The following is a 14,299-nucleotide window of genomic DNA, read 5'->3' on the forward strand; positions in this document are numbered from 1 at the left end:
CTGTCATCTTAACTAAAATAAGCTTTACAAGTGACTCTTTGTACAGAAATATTCGTAGCTGCTGTGCGTTCTAGCATATAACTGCAGCAGCTGTTCTGATAACACTTCACATAATCTCATTCAGATCTTATAGTCATCCCATGAAGTAGATACTGTCCATTCTTTCAAAAGGATGTATTCAAGCTTGCCCAAGCCTACACAGGTAGTAAATAGAGGTGCCAGGATTCAAGTCATTCTCCTTCAGCTTCTGTGCTCTCCTCTGCTGCGTGCTGTAAGGAGTATGCAATGAGAGGTAGATTTGTGCCTGCTCTCCAGAGCTTCCTGATGATGGACAGGGATGATGGCGGCTCTAACTAAGTTTTTCTTCTACTCTTCTTAGATTTTCATTGTGTATAAATTTGCTCTAGCACTTTTTGTATCGTGATCTGGACAGTGACTTCATTAGGAACCTTTTTTAAGATGTAGGACCTCATCCAACCCTTGAAAAATGGGTGAGATTAGAGAAGGCCTTTTATTTTGTTTTCCTTCTCCAGCTGCCTCATGTATTCTGTTTCTCATCACTGACCCCTTTTTTCTCATCCTAATAATGGTAAAATAACATGCATCTACTTACTAGCAGGCAGAAACCTGTTTTAGGATGACTGCCTGTTCTTACTGCTGATAAGTATCTGCTCTCAACTAACCACCCCTCTGCCTTTTCCTCTTCTCCCCTCCTCTTCCCTCTCTTCCTCCTTCTCCTCCTCTTCTTCCTCTTTCTCACCCCCTAGCATATCTGTGAGGTGTATAGCCGGAACCCCATCAGCCTGCTGGAAGAGCAGATGGAAGGTGCTCGGCGGCGAGTCACTCAGTTACAGCTGAAGATCCAACAGGAGACTGGTGGCTTGGTGGTGAGTGGCAGTAGGCATAGTTCCAGGAACAGCAACCAGGCTAGACTAGAACACCAAGCAGGAGTGGTGTAGGAGGGAGAAAGCAAGCCAAAGGTCTCCTCCTGAGCAATGGCAGGACCTCAAGGCTGAATTAGCACCAAAGAAGCTAAGCACTATTGTGATACCTACCTGCAGTACCGTATAAAGAAAAAGACTGTTTCATGTCTTCCAAGAACTTACAGTTCCAGTGAAAAGAAGAAATAGAAAATAAATCAGATAGTCTGTCTTAATATGCTAATCATCCTTCTCTTCTGAATAGTGTGCTCAAGATATATATTCCTAACTCTGACTTTACTCAGCATTCATCTAGTAGCCTTTTCTCTAAGGATCTCAAAGAAACACAAGTGCTTTCCAAGTCAACCTCAAAAGATCCCCAGTCAGCTGAGAAGGATCTACATCAGCAGCTAACCATACTCAGTGGAAAGTTCTACAGGAGGCAGTTGTTTTTCTGTTCTCATCAGAGACTTTACAATTAGTGTCTGTCTTACATTCACCAAGGAAATAAGAACTAACTTCTTAAAAAGTTATGTCTAAGACCAGTATTTTCCAAAACCAATAGAATTATTGAAGGCTTTCGACTTTTCTTTTTAAAGCATGCTGATCAGAAAAGTTGGGGGGACACAGGCAAATAAAAACATTCACTTTTCTGAAGGAGCTTTCAGATTATGATGGATAGGAGCTTAGATTATGGACTTGGATCATCGAGTCTCAATTACCTGCTATAGTTCTCACCAACTTCCAGATTCATGAGCAAGTTTCTTAATCCCTAGGAGCCTCTCTCTGTTTCCTCATTTATAAAATGGAAATCACAACATAATCCACCAAATGGAGCATTGTCAGAATTGAAGCATGTCATCAGCAGAGAGAGAGAGAGAGAGAGAGAGAGAGAGAGAGAGAGAGATTGAGAGAGGCTGCTGCTATCACTGTTGGTGTCTGTAATATGAAGTCTGAGACTGTGAGCTTAGAATCAGGATATCTGGGCTCCACCCCTGGCTTGAGAGTTGATCTAGGGTGTGACTTGGGCAAGTTACTGACCATCTAAGCTTCTGTTTCCTCATTTATAACATGGGAGTAACCTGTCTTGCCTAGAATTGCTGAAAGACCGAATGCAGTTGGAAAGTAGTGTTTTGTGCACAATGAAATGCTGTCAATGTCACTTCCTCGGTGGCTGGGACACTGAGCCCCAAGCCAACACCTGTCAGTACCCCTCAATAGGCATTAGATGTTTAGCATCTTTCCTCAGTTCAGGCTTGAGATTTTTGTATTCCTTGATGAGTTGGAAGTCCTTTCCTGTACCCAACCCAATTAAGGCAATAAGTATTTTGAAGTCCAGGGTGATAAATGAAGTAAGGTTTTTGTTAATAATTCTTAATAATAATTGGGTCACCACCCCCTCAGATCGCACACATGAAGCAGTATCTCTTCTAGCTGGGCATTTTCTGAGACAGTGAAGCAGAAGTGGCCACTAACTGTGAAAACAAATACAGCTCTGGTTAGAAGAGGGAAACAGAAGTGGGAGAGGCTCACATAATTTGCCTACCCTCTAGTCTTTTCTCTTTTAGGACATACTTCCACTATATGGTGAAACTAGCCAGAGACAATCTGAAGGTAAGTCCTATCATTCTTGTTTTTCCTCTGGCATACACAGGGTTTCTTACCTGTCAGTCTCTCCCTGTGGGTCAGATTCTGGGAAAGAAAATGCATAGTGCCCACCCTATTGAGAATAATGGAAGAAAGCAATACTGATACACAGGGCAGTTAGAGGCATAGAAGTGAGCAATGGCTACATAGAGAACATGGTCTAGACAGCAGCTTGCCTGACAGCACATTGGTACCAGGGAACTCAACAAATACTTGTGAAAGGGATGGTGACCAGAAGAGGGAGTTGAGACAAGGACTGCAAACAGTCTTACTTCCAGAGGTGACATGTCCTGTTCCCAGAAGCAAAGGCAGTAGAATCTGGATGTGGGGAGTGTAAAAGGCAGGTATACCAGGAAAGGCCACGGGTCATGAGAGAGCTGAAGGAAAACTGATAAGAGGAAGATGGCAGCTTCTCCTTCCAGCCTGATGCCCAGAATAAAGGTGGTTCTTCCACTGGGTCTGAGATCTTTTCTAAAACTGTCTAAATTCACTTCTTCTCAGGCCACCTTTCCCTGGATTCCCAGGAGGCAGACAGTGGCTTGGACTCGGGGACAGAACGCTTTCCCTGTACCAGTGAGGTAAGCGCCAACAGGCACAAAGCCCATTTAATATTTATGCATTCACTGTCCCTCCCCTGGGCACTGGAAGGCTCTGCTACTTACTGGCCACTGAAAGCCCTGGCCCATCATCTGCACAGCTCCTCTGCAATTCCAGCTCGAGATTAGTCACTGTATTCTGGCTCTGAAGGGGCTTTGGCGTGCATCTTCAGGCCGATCATCACATCTGGCATGCATTATATCACAGTCAGCAATGTAGGGTAGCAAGAGGCTGTGTCATCACCATAACTTGGCTTTGAGTGCAAGTTAGTAAACCCCACTGTGTCAGGAGTGGTTCATACTCTTTGCTGCAGATCTGAATCTATTTTAGTCAAAGAATTTTAGATTTTGGCCTCAAAGGTTATCTATTCCAGGCATATAAGATTAGAAAGAATAAAATGAGTGAGTAGAAGTAATGATAGCAACAGCAAACTGTCTACTTAACCAGATTTATTAAACCTGGGAATAAATAGTTAAAAACATTAAAAGCCTGATTTTTAGGTAACACTTGGAATTTCCTTTTCCATCTGCTCCTGACTGTTGGTGAGAAGATGCCAGATTATCTGTAAAAAGACCAGTATGTGGGAAAGTCACCAAGAAAGTACCAGGGGTAGTATGGTCCTAGGTAATTCATAGTTTACATTATGTGGGACGTGACATACTTGATGCTGAAGAATACAGGCTGCGACTCAGAATATACTACAAGCTCTTTGGCCTTCAGTAAGTCTTATAACCTTTCTAAAGCCTGACTCTGTGTGAAAAGTGGGTTGAGTGATGATGTTTCCCTCTGGACTGTCATGAGGATTCAGGGAGATACTGTATAATCAAGAACATAGTGTCAGCATGGTTGTCATTACCAAGATAAGTGTCTAGGTGAGGCTTCTGCTCACAGAATTCTCTTCCTATAGTCATTGATGAATCGGAACTCGGTATTGTCAGATGCTGGACTAGACAGCCCCCGAACATCCCCTATAATCCTGGCAAGGGTGGCACAGCACCACAGGCAACAGAACTCAGATGCACCAGTACTCCAACCCAATGACCAGGTGAGAGATCAGAACCATCTTACAGCTTACCTTTCCTCTCCCATTCAGCACTAGGGTTTGGAGTAGGGTTTTGCCAAAATGTAGTCTTTTTAAAAAAAAAAAATTGATTTACTATTTTTATGTGTATGAGTATATTGCCTGCATGTATGTAAGTGCATTCTTGTTGTGCAATGCCCTCAGAGGTCAGAAGAGGGCATCAGATTCCCCTGGAACTGGAGTTACAGGTGGTTGTTAGCTATCGTGTGGGTGCTGGGATTCAAACCTGGGTCTTCTGCAAGAGCAACCAGTGCTCTTAACTGCTGAGCCATCTCTCCAGCCCCCCAATATGTAATCTTGAATAGTCAAACTAAACCCTGCTCTGGCAACTCACAATCTGAGATAGTCACTTAAAGAACAAATAGTAAAGAATGAAGATGGTGTAAAGAGAAATAAGGAAGTCAGGTAGGCTCAGTTTCTGTGTGAGGAGTCAGTGAATGCATCTGTCAAACATAGTAGCTAAGGAACAGTTGATCTTTTAATGTCTGTATAGAATAGGAAATAGGTTTGTTCAGTGTTTCTCCAAAATACTGATCTTCCCTTAGCAAAACTTTGCCTCAAACAAAACCTTGAGGGGGGAGGCATGTATGTATAAAATGATAATATGTATGAAAATATCCCATTCTGTGTACTAAAAAAGTAATAAGCCTTATTATTTGGAACCCAAATACAAAAAACAAAAATACTCAGTGCACTTAGGATCTTTCCTTGTCAAGCTATCCGCCATCCCAATCCTTGGTGCTTCCATATTACCCAAACAGTTTGCAAAAATTGATCAAAGTCCCTGCTCTTAAGGGTAGGACTAGGTCTGGAAAAGGTTTCAGAAAGAACAGATTTGGGCTCACAACAATATCCTGCAAAGAATTTGGGCTGTCTAGCAATGGAATGGGCTTGCCTGTTACAGTACAGATAAAAGCTACCACCTCTTAGACACACTGGCCCTGTAAAACAGCAGTGATATTTTTTTTCCAAATCCACCTTCCAATTGCATGATGTTACTTAGTATTTTCTTCAGCCTAACTTTTTTAAACTTAAATTCATTTAGAGGAAATTTGTCAATGTTTCATTTATAACCAATATCACACACTGTAAATGCAAGGTAAGGCAACATACATACATGTTTAGAAATGATTTTGTAAAGTCTTACCTAGAAAGATACAGAACAGTGGAGATAGAAAACTGATTTTCTTTTTTTTTCTTTTTTTTCTTTTTTTTTTTTTTTTTTTTTTCTGGGCTTTTTGAGACAGGGTCTCCCTGTAGCCCCAGCTGTCCTGGAACTCACTATGTAGACCAGGCTGGCATTGAACTCACAGAGATCCACCTGCCTCTCCCTCCCGAGTGCTGGGACTAAAGGCGTGCACTACCACGCCTGGCAAAAACTGAATCTTTATATTGAAAAGATGCATGGCAGTGGCACTATCTCAGGATGGACTTGTAAGAAACTGAGGGTTATCGCCTCCAAGGAGCTTAAGAACAGACATTGGAAACTTTCCATTAGAATTACCCTTTTATATCCTGAGTTCCAAACTATGTGAATGTATCATTTATTAAAAAAAATTCATATGATACCAATTTGAAGAGATAAATAACTAGAGTTTAAAATATGAACTCTAGCTAGATTCTTTTGCTTGTCAGTAAATTTAATTAAAGTCTAAGGCAGATTCTACCTTTGTAAAAGGTATAAAGATAGACTCAAGGCAGGCTGAAACTTTCTATGGATTAATCAAAGGTACTGTTGTTTTATATCATGTCCTGGTTCCACCTAAAGTCATTTGCAGCCTTACCAAATATCATTTCTCCTGAAATCACCCTAAATTCCACCAGTGTTGAATTTCTCACATTGGAGGACATTGGTGTAAGGAAGATATTTTCAAACTATGAGCTGTAACCTTTTGGTGAATCGTTATAGCAGTATTTATTAAAGTATTTATATAAAGGTCAAGAGCAGTGTTTATTTTAATGAAGTAAAATCTAATAGCATGTACAAGAAAATATCAGAATTCACTACTGTAGCAAGTGTATTATGTAAAATAGCTGTTATGGTTTCATACATGCGTACTAGGTTGCAGTAAAAATATATTATTGGAAGGCATAGCCAAAAAAAAGTCTGAGATTTGCCATTGTAAGGATCAAACTCGGGTCTTCATGCTTGCAAGGCAATCACTTTACTGACAAGCTATTTCTCCAGCCCACCACCACTTTTTAGATGACGACTCCTTCTCCTTTCATAGAACTCAAGGACCAAATTTAGGGTGCTGTGGGCGTTTGGGTGTATATCCTGTTCTATGAGAAGGTTTTACCCAGGTGGTTAGGTTAACTGGCACAGGTACTGAGAAGATGTTCTTGGAGTTCCTGTGTTCCTCCTTTGAATTTATTTATCTCTCAAAACTATTCTTATGCAGTAGGAACAAATTTGGCATAGTTCCAATGTTTTAATAATATGTGCCAATAAGAGCATAGAGGGTGGCCCATATTGTCTCTCAGGCATAGGGAGCTCTCACTTTCTGTGACATAATTCTATAATTTGATTTGTATTGGGGGGTATGTATTTTTAAAAAGTTAGAAATCCTCCCCGGAGAACAAAGTATCAGGGCTTGGAAACAATGTAAAAGAAATGGAACATTCAGTCAGTACCAAAGATAAATTAATAAGAAGATATGAACAGCCGAGCATAGTGGTTCACACCTTTAATCCCAGCACTGGGGAGGCAGAGGCAGGCAGATTTCTGTGAGATCAAGTCCGGCCTAGACTACATAAGGGAGTTCCAAGCCAGCTGGTACTACAGGGAGACCCTGTCTCAAAAAAAAAAAAAAAAAAAAGTAAATAAAATAAGAGATAAGGTATAAACAGAAAATAGAAGATCTATGAGACACTATGAAAACACCAAATCTACAAACCATGGGCATAAGAAAATTTCCAAATCTAATAAAAGAAATGATCATCCAGGTATAAAAAACATTTATAATACCAGACAAGTCCAAAAACAAACAACCTCCGTGCTCAAAGTTCAGAAGAATTAATATTATGAGAATGGCAATCTTACCAAAATCAGTCTACTGAGTCAGTACAGTCTTCATCTACATTCCAGTGCCATTCTTCACAGAAATAGAAACAATCTTAAAATTTCATATAGAAGTACAAAAGACCCTAGATAGCCAGAACAATCTTGAGCAAAAAGGGAACAGCCTGAAGCTTAACACCATACCTGATTTCAAGTTCTACTACAGAACTATAGTAATAAAAACAGCATGGTACTGGCACAGAGACAGACCAGATCTGCGGGGATCTCACTGCAATCAAATAGAAGACCCAGTTATAAACACACTTAGCTACAGGCACTTCATTTTTGACAAAGACATCAAAAGTATATGTTGAAGAAAAGACAGTTTATTCAACAAAAAGCTGAATATGCACATTTAGAGGAATGAACCTAGGTCCCTGTCTTCCATTTTGCACAAAAAATCAACTCTAAGTGGATCAAAGACTTTATGATCTGAAACTCTGAAAGTGATAGAGGAAAAGATAGGATAAACACTTTATAGTATAGGCAAAGACTTTCTGAATAGTACTACAGTAGCTCAGGAAATAAGGTCAACAATTGACAAATGGTAGTACCTCTTGAAATCAGAAATCTGCACAGCAAAGAAACCAGTTAATCAAGTGAAGAGAGCCTATAGAATAGGAGAAAATTTTTGCTAGCTATACATTTGACTAGCCATTCTCTAGACTATGGGGACTAGAGAGATAAGTATTTAAGAGTGCAAACTGCTCTTTCAAAGGACTGGAGTTTGGTTCCCAGCACCCGCTTTAGGCAGCTCACAAATGTCTGTAACTCCATCTCCAGGGTGTCCAAGGCCCTTTTCTGGCCTCCACTGGCACTTGCACACATGTGGCATACATTCACACAGGCACACATACATGAACATAAATAAAATCTAATAAAAATTATCTAAAATATACAAATAACTCAAATAAAACTAAACAAGAAGTCCAACAACCCAGTCAATAAATGGGCTAATGAAATGAAGGAACAGTTATCAAAAGATGAAATACAAATGACCAATAAATATATGAAAAGAGGAGGCTAGAGAGATAACTTAGAGGTTAAGAGCACTGACTGAGATGGGTGTGGTGGCGCATGCCTTTAATCCCAGCACTTGGGAGGCAGAGGCAGGCGGAGCTCTGTGAGTTCCAGGCCATTCTGGTCTATATAGCAAATTCCAGGCCAGCTGGGGCTACAGGGAGCCCCTGTCTCAAAAAGACCAAAAAAAAAAAAAAAAAAAAAAAAAATCCCTGACTGCTCTTGCAGAGGACCCAGGCACCCACATGGCAACTAACAACAATCTGTAACTCCAGTTGCAGGGGAATCTGACGCCCTCTTCTGAGACATTGCATAACATAGGTGTACTTACGTACATGCAGGCTCATAGAAAAATAATAAAAATAACAAAATATTTTTTAAACATATGAAAAGATACTCTACTAGCCATCAGAGAAATACAAACCAAAACTATATTGAAATTCTATCTTATCCCATTCAGAATGGCAGTCATTATGAAAACAAATAACAGGGGCTGGAGAGATGGCTCAGTGGTTAAGAGCATTAGCTGCTCTTACAGAGGACCCAGGTCTAGTTCTCAGTATCCACATGGCAGTTAACAGTTGTCCATAACTCCAGTTCCAGGGGATCCCCCAGCATCCTCTTCTGACTTCCAAGGTCATTGTAAGACATGGGTACACTTACATACATGCAGGCAAAACACTCATACACATAAAATAAAAAAATAAAAATAAGTAAATTTTTAAAAAGAAAACAACAAAAGATGGTGAGGGTATAAATTAAAGAGAACCCTTATATATTGCCACTGGCAATATAAACTAGTCCAGCTACTATAGAAGTTAATATGAAGATATCTCAGAAAACTAAAAATAGGTCTTCCATATATGTAACTGTTTTGTGACACTTCCTGTGGAGACATGAACAAATGTCTCCTGATCCCAGAAAGGAACGATAGACCAAAGTAAGGTCCAAATCACCAAAGTCCAACTTGGTGAACATTGGTTTTATTGGGGTTACTTAACAACAGTATGAGTGGGGGAATACTTCTGGAGCAGAAATGATTCAAGACAACCGCATCACCAAAAGCCCACCCCATCATGGATGAAAGCTCTTTGCATAAGCTCTAGAGCTCTTTGCATAACTTGCAGGCAGTTTGACAGGTTGGTGAATGTCTCTTCCAGGCAGCTCAGTTGGTCTGAGGTCTTCCGGGCAATTCAGCTGGTCTCTCCTCTCTTGTGTCTGAGAGTATCTCTCAGGAGTTCTTACAGCTTATAGACCTTTGGGGAGGGAAAGGCCTAGGGCATCAGGTCAGTTTCAGAGACTTCCTGAAGCTTCTGAGTTATTTACTTCCTAAGTCTTAATGAGCTTCCCTACAGAATGGAATGTTTTATATTGGAGGAAATTGCTATGCAACATTGACCATCTATATCAATCCCAGGTTTTTACATGAAGTCAAGGTATCACAGAGAAGCTTGCACATCAGTGTTTTACTGCTGCACTATTCACAGTAGCTAAGCTGTGGAACCAGCCTTGGGGTGTCCAGCAACAGAGGAATGAATAAAGAAAATTTATGTGTACACAGCAGAATTTTTTTCAGCTATAAAAGAAGAACCAAGTCATATCATTTGCATGAAAATGGATGCAACCATAGATAATCATAAAAATAAGCCAGGTTCAGAGAGACAAAAATCATATATTTTTGCTCATCTGTTATAATAATTCATAGGTTTTATAAAGGTACACAAAATCTTGTTTGTGTATATGACATGTAAGTTGAAGCAAAACTGTCTAAAAAGATAAAGGGAAGCAACGGGAGGAAAACACTAAGAAGAGGAAGGTGTGGAGGGGTATGCTCAACATATGATACACACATGTATGAAAACACTAAGAAGAGGAAGGTGTGGAGGGGTATGCTCAACATATGATACACACATGTATGAAAACTTTTAAAATTATTTTTTAAAAATCCTCTCCAAACAAACTAAATCTAGTCTTTTTTGTGCTTCCCAGGATCCTAGGGAATCTAGATACCAAGGGCTTCAGAGACCAGGTGTTACAAGACTGGAGGATCTCCAGATATGTGTGAGAAGCACAAATACGCCTAACTCTGTAGCTTTGAGTGTGCTAGTCGCACTCAGGGCCTCCCTCAATTGTAAATGTGTGTTAGACTCCAATTTCTGTGATCCTTTCAGGGTCTCAGCAATTCTGGGGTTTGAGGTGGGTGACTTTCCCTCTAACAGAAAAGAAAGAAAAGCATTAGGGAGAACCCCTTGGGAAAGTGCATGAGAAGAGTATTTGTTCTAAACCTACTTGAAATTAGGCATAAGAAAAATAGGTGGGTTCCAGACGCAGAGCCTTTCTTAGTCAGTCATTGGAAATGAGTGGGATTACATTGAGAAAATACAATTACTAGAAAACTTTTGATAACTTGGGGAACCTTTACAAGAATCTGATTTAATGAAACATTTGAAAAGTAGCATGAAGTCTCTCTTAAGTAATTACTGTTAAGTCAGGATTAGGATTTTATTAAAATTCACAGAAGGAGAAAAGAAAAAGAAATGCCAGCTAAGAAGTCCAGGTTTTAACAGGGAATGAGGATCTGCCATAGATTGTTAAGCAGCCAAGAGAAATAATGCATGTAGTATTTGAGAAATATCAACCCCAACCCCTTTTGTTCAAGGAGAGGCAAATATGCTGCTAAAGGCAGAGAGTTTACTAAGCTGTGCTATTTGCCTGTCCACTGTGCACTAGGGAGAAGGGTGGTGATTTAGTCTGTCTAGGAAAACAAGGTCCCCAGCCCAGTAGTCCATCAGGTGCTGTCAAGTTCGCTCTTACTTTGTTGAAAAACAAAAGATCCTCAAATCTTTTGCAAAAGGAAGAGAACATTTTCTGTTACTTTCCGTCCTCCTAAGTCATGTGACCAGGCTGCTCTGTGTCTGCTGTGCCCCACCTAGAAACAGATGGCTTCCTGTAAGTGTAGTAAGGACCCAGTGGCCTTTTTAAGTGTTCGACTGCTAACCAGATGCTACTGGAGAGGTTGAATCCCTGTTTTCTGTAACCTCTCATCACTACATCTTAACTCTCTCCCTCAGGATGTAGATCAAAACCTAAAGCCTCTGATTATTGGCCCAGAGGAAGATTGTGACCCAGGTTATTTCAACAACGAGGTAACAGTTTCCTGGCTTTCTCCTTTTATCTTCCTTCTGACATATAAGCTGCCCTTGACTGGAAGCAGTTTGATTGGCACCAGCTATGAAAGGAGCCTAGAGGAAGGAGGCTTAGCTGACAGAGCCTGAAGGTGGAGAGCGTGGGTATTAAGTTGTCTGTCCCCTGCTTCTATGCCTCCCAGCCATTATCCTTCTACCTTCCAGAGTGACATCATTTTCCAAGATCTTGAAAAACTGAAGTCACGACCAGCTCACCTGGCAGTTTTTCTACGTTACATCTTCTCTCAGGCAGACCCTGGTCCATTGGTAAGTCAGAAATGTCAGTCTTTTTTGAATGCCTGCTTGTGGTTGGCAGAATCTCTGGCCAGAATGAACATCCATTTGCTCAACAGGGAATCATACACCTGTTTGTTAAGTCCCAAGTGCTGATGGTCTCAGAAACATTCCTGAGAAAGAGGGGGCACATTACAAAGAAACACAAAATAAGAACCTTTTGTGGTGGTGCACACCTTTAATCCCAGCACTTGGGAAGCAGAAGCAGGTGGATCTGTGTGAGTTTGAGGCCAGTCTGGTCTATGTAACAAGTTTCAGGCCAGCTGAGGGTACAGGGAAACCCTGTCTCCAAAAAAATGTATGGAAAGGATACAGAATAGAGAATGGACCCTGAAATGTGAACATGTTAAGGAGGTAGAGATTACTTTACCTTAGGTTTTTCAGGCTCAGTACTGTTGCAGTTTTAGATGGGAGAAAATTCTTTGTTGAGGGAAGCTGTGTTAACCATATCACTGGACTCTACCCGTAGATGGCAGTACAAACCACTCCCCTAGTAAGTATAACAGCTAAAAATGTCTCTAGACATTACCAAACATCCCCTGGATGAGATCCACTGCTTTAACCCAGTTTCTTTGTCTTCCTAGCTTTTTTATTTGTGTTCAGAAGTTTATCAACAGACAAACCCCAAGGATTCCCGAAGCTTGGGAAAAGACATCTGGAATATTTTCCTAGAGAAAAGTGCGGTAAGGCAGTCATGGATTCGATTACAATTTCATACTTTTTGCACCAGAAGTAGAGGAAAAACCAAGTAAAATATTCAGCCAAGTAGAGACAAGTTTTTAAAGAGAACTTGCACTCTGAGAGATTATGATCCTTAGATTCTGGTCCTACCTCTCCTCTTAAAGATTTATCTCTTCTGTAAGTCTCTTTAGTTCCACTTACAGAATGTATACTGTCTCTCTTCAGAATGTTTGGAGAAAGAGTGTGTCAAGTTCTAATTACTCCTCCAGTCCTGTCCTCTTGGATGGAGAAATAGGTTCAGGAACATCAGGTGATCTGGATTAGTGAGGCAAGAAGGATGCACGTTTCTGAGACTCATCCAGTCTTGTTATTCCTCAAAGACAGAAGTCAGGAGGGGAAAGGTCATAGTACCTTGGTCGGAAGAGCCTCCCTACATCTGGCCTTGACTGTCAGGAATGTGTCCAGGATTCTGCTGGCCAGAAGCGTCTGCCTGCAAATGGCAGTTCATATCCTGACTTTCTAATCTGATCAAATAAACTAATGCCAGAATGGCATTATTCTTCTAGCAATCTTAACTACCAGGGCTAATGAGGTTGGGGAAAATTAATTTTCCTTAACATATTTATGTTCACTCCCTTAAGTGGGTCTTGAGTAAGTTAGAGCTGCCAAGGTAGAGCTATCGGCTGTTACAAAACCACCCTGATACCCATCCAGATGGCAAAAGATTCATATGTCAAAAGCCAGAACATCATGCTAACTGCAACACTAGGTGACTCACACCCAATTTCCCCTGGTAGTGAAGGAGAGATGCAGTCCAACAAATAGTTTAGCAGAGAGTATCCTCTTTGGACCACTCTGAGGCAAAAGAAAAAGCAAGCAGCTAAATTACCCCTGATCCAGTTTTGGAACATGCCATCCTACATTCCATGCAGAAGAGTGGAAAAAAAAAAAAAAAAAAAAACACTCTGCCCCCTATTTCCCAAAGCCCTAGCCTAGACTTCAGGTATGGAGTTGGAGATAAGAAAGGGGAGGGGTTGGTGTAAACAAGAAAGGAGAAGAGGTGGCATTGCCAGGCCCTGTGCACCTGTACACGGTCCATCGACTTGGAGCTTGCAACCTCACTATGTCTGCCCCCTTTCTTTTGCTTTACAGCCTCTTCGAGTGAAGATCCCTGAAATGTTGCAGGCTGAGATTGGTAAGTTGGTTCATGGGTTAGTTAGTCTTCTTTTTGTCTTATTGTACTGAACTTTCGGGAAACACCAGAGACAGAACATACATGGTCCCTGACCCTGAGCAGCTGGGGGAAGGAGGGGTAAGGAGGGACTCCCTCCCAGACAGTTACTCCAAAACACTTCACAATACTTATGAACAAGCATGAATAGGAAAGACTCTACCCAGGAGTTCACTCTACCCTGTCATAGGAAGACATTAAGACCTAAGCATGGGGCTGGAGAGGATGGCTCAGCAGTTAAGAACACTGGTTGTTCTGCAGAAGACCCAGGTTCAGATCCCAGAACCCACATGGCAACTAATAACTGTCCATAACTCCAGTCCTAGGGGATCCGACAGCCTCTTCTGTTCTCCACAAGCATTGCATGACATGGATACACTTATTTACACGCAGGCAATATACACAAACACATAAAATAAAAATAATAAATAAAATATTTTTTAAATGTTTAAAAAGGCCGGGTGTGGTGGCACATGCACTTGGGAGGCAGAGGCAGGCGGATCTCTGTGAGTTCAAGGCCAGCCTGGTCTACATAGTGAGTTCCAGGACAGCTGGGGCTACAGGGAGACTCTGTCTCAAAAA

At 41.1% G+C, this 14,299-nt stretch overlaps 1 protein-coding gene across 16 annotated transcripts in view; it reads left to right on the forward strand.

Moving 5' to 3' along the window:
- Arhgef11 (Rho guanine nucleotide exchange factor 11) overlaps window positions 1–14,299 on the forward strand; it is a 133,554-nt gene that overhangs the window by 90,500 nt on the left and 28,755 nt on the right. For 7 of the 16 annotated variants that reach the window (XM_008853218.3, XM_017803557.2, XM_008853234.3 and 4 more), the window contains 9 exons: window positions 768–887; window positions 2,489–2,534; window positions 3,069–3,145; window positions 4,072–4,209; window positions 10,316–10,387; window positions 11,398–11,472; window positions 11,677–11,778; window positions 12,390–12,488; window positions 13,639–13,681. In XM_008853218.3, the coding sequence (XP_008851440.1) occupies window positions 768–887; window positions 2,489–2,534; window positions 3,069–3,145; window positions 4,072–4,209; window positions 10,316–10,387; window positions 11,398–11,472; window positions 11,677–11,778; window positions 12,390–12,488; window positions 13,639–13,681 (772 nt within the window). The remainder of the gene's footprint in view (window positions 1–767; window positions 888–2,488; window positions 2,535–3,068; window positions 3,146–4,071; window positions 4,210–10,315; window positions 10,388–11,397; window positions 11,473–11,676; window positions 11,779–12,389; window positions 12,489–13,638; window positions 13,682–14,299) is intronic. The other 9 variants (XM_017803546.2, XM_017803550.2, XM_029556502.1 and 6 more) reach the window with 3 other exon arrangements.

This window comes from Nannospalax galili, unplaced genomic scaffold, assembly GCF_000622305.1.
Source record: "Nannospalax galili isolate Female #2095 unplaced genomic scaffold, S.galili_v1.0 scaffold591, whole genome shotgun sequence".
Taxonomy (NCBI): Eukaryota; Metazoa; Chordata; class Mammalia; order Rodentia; family Spalacidae; genus Nannospalax; species Nannospalax galili.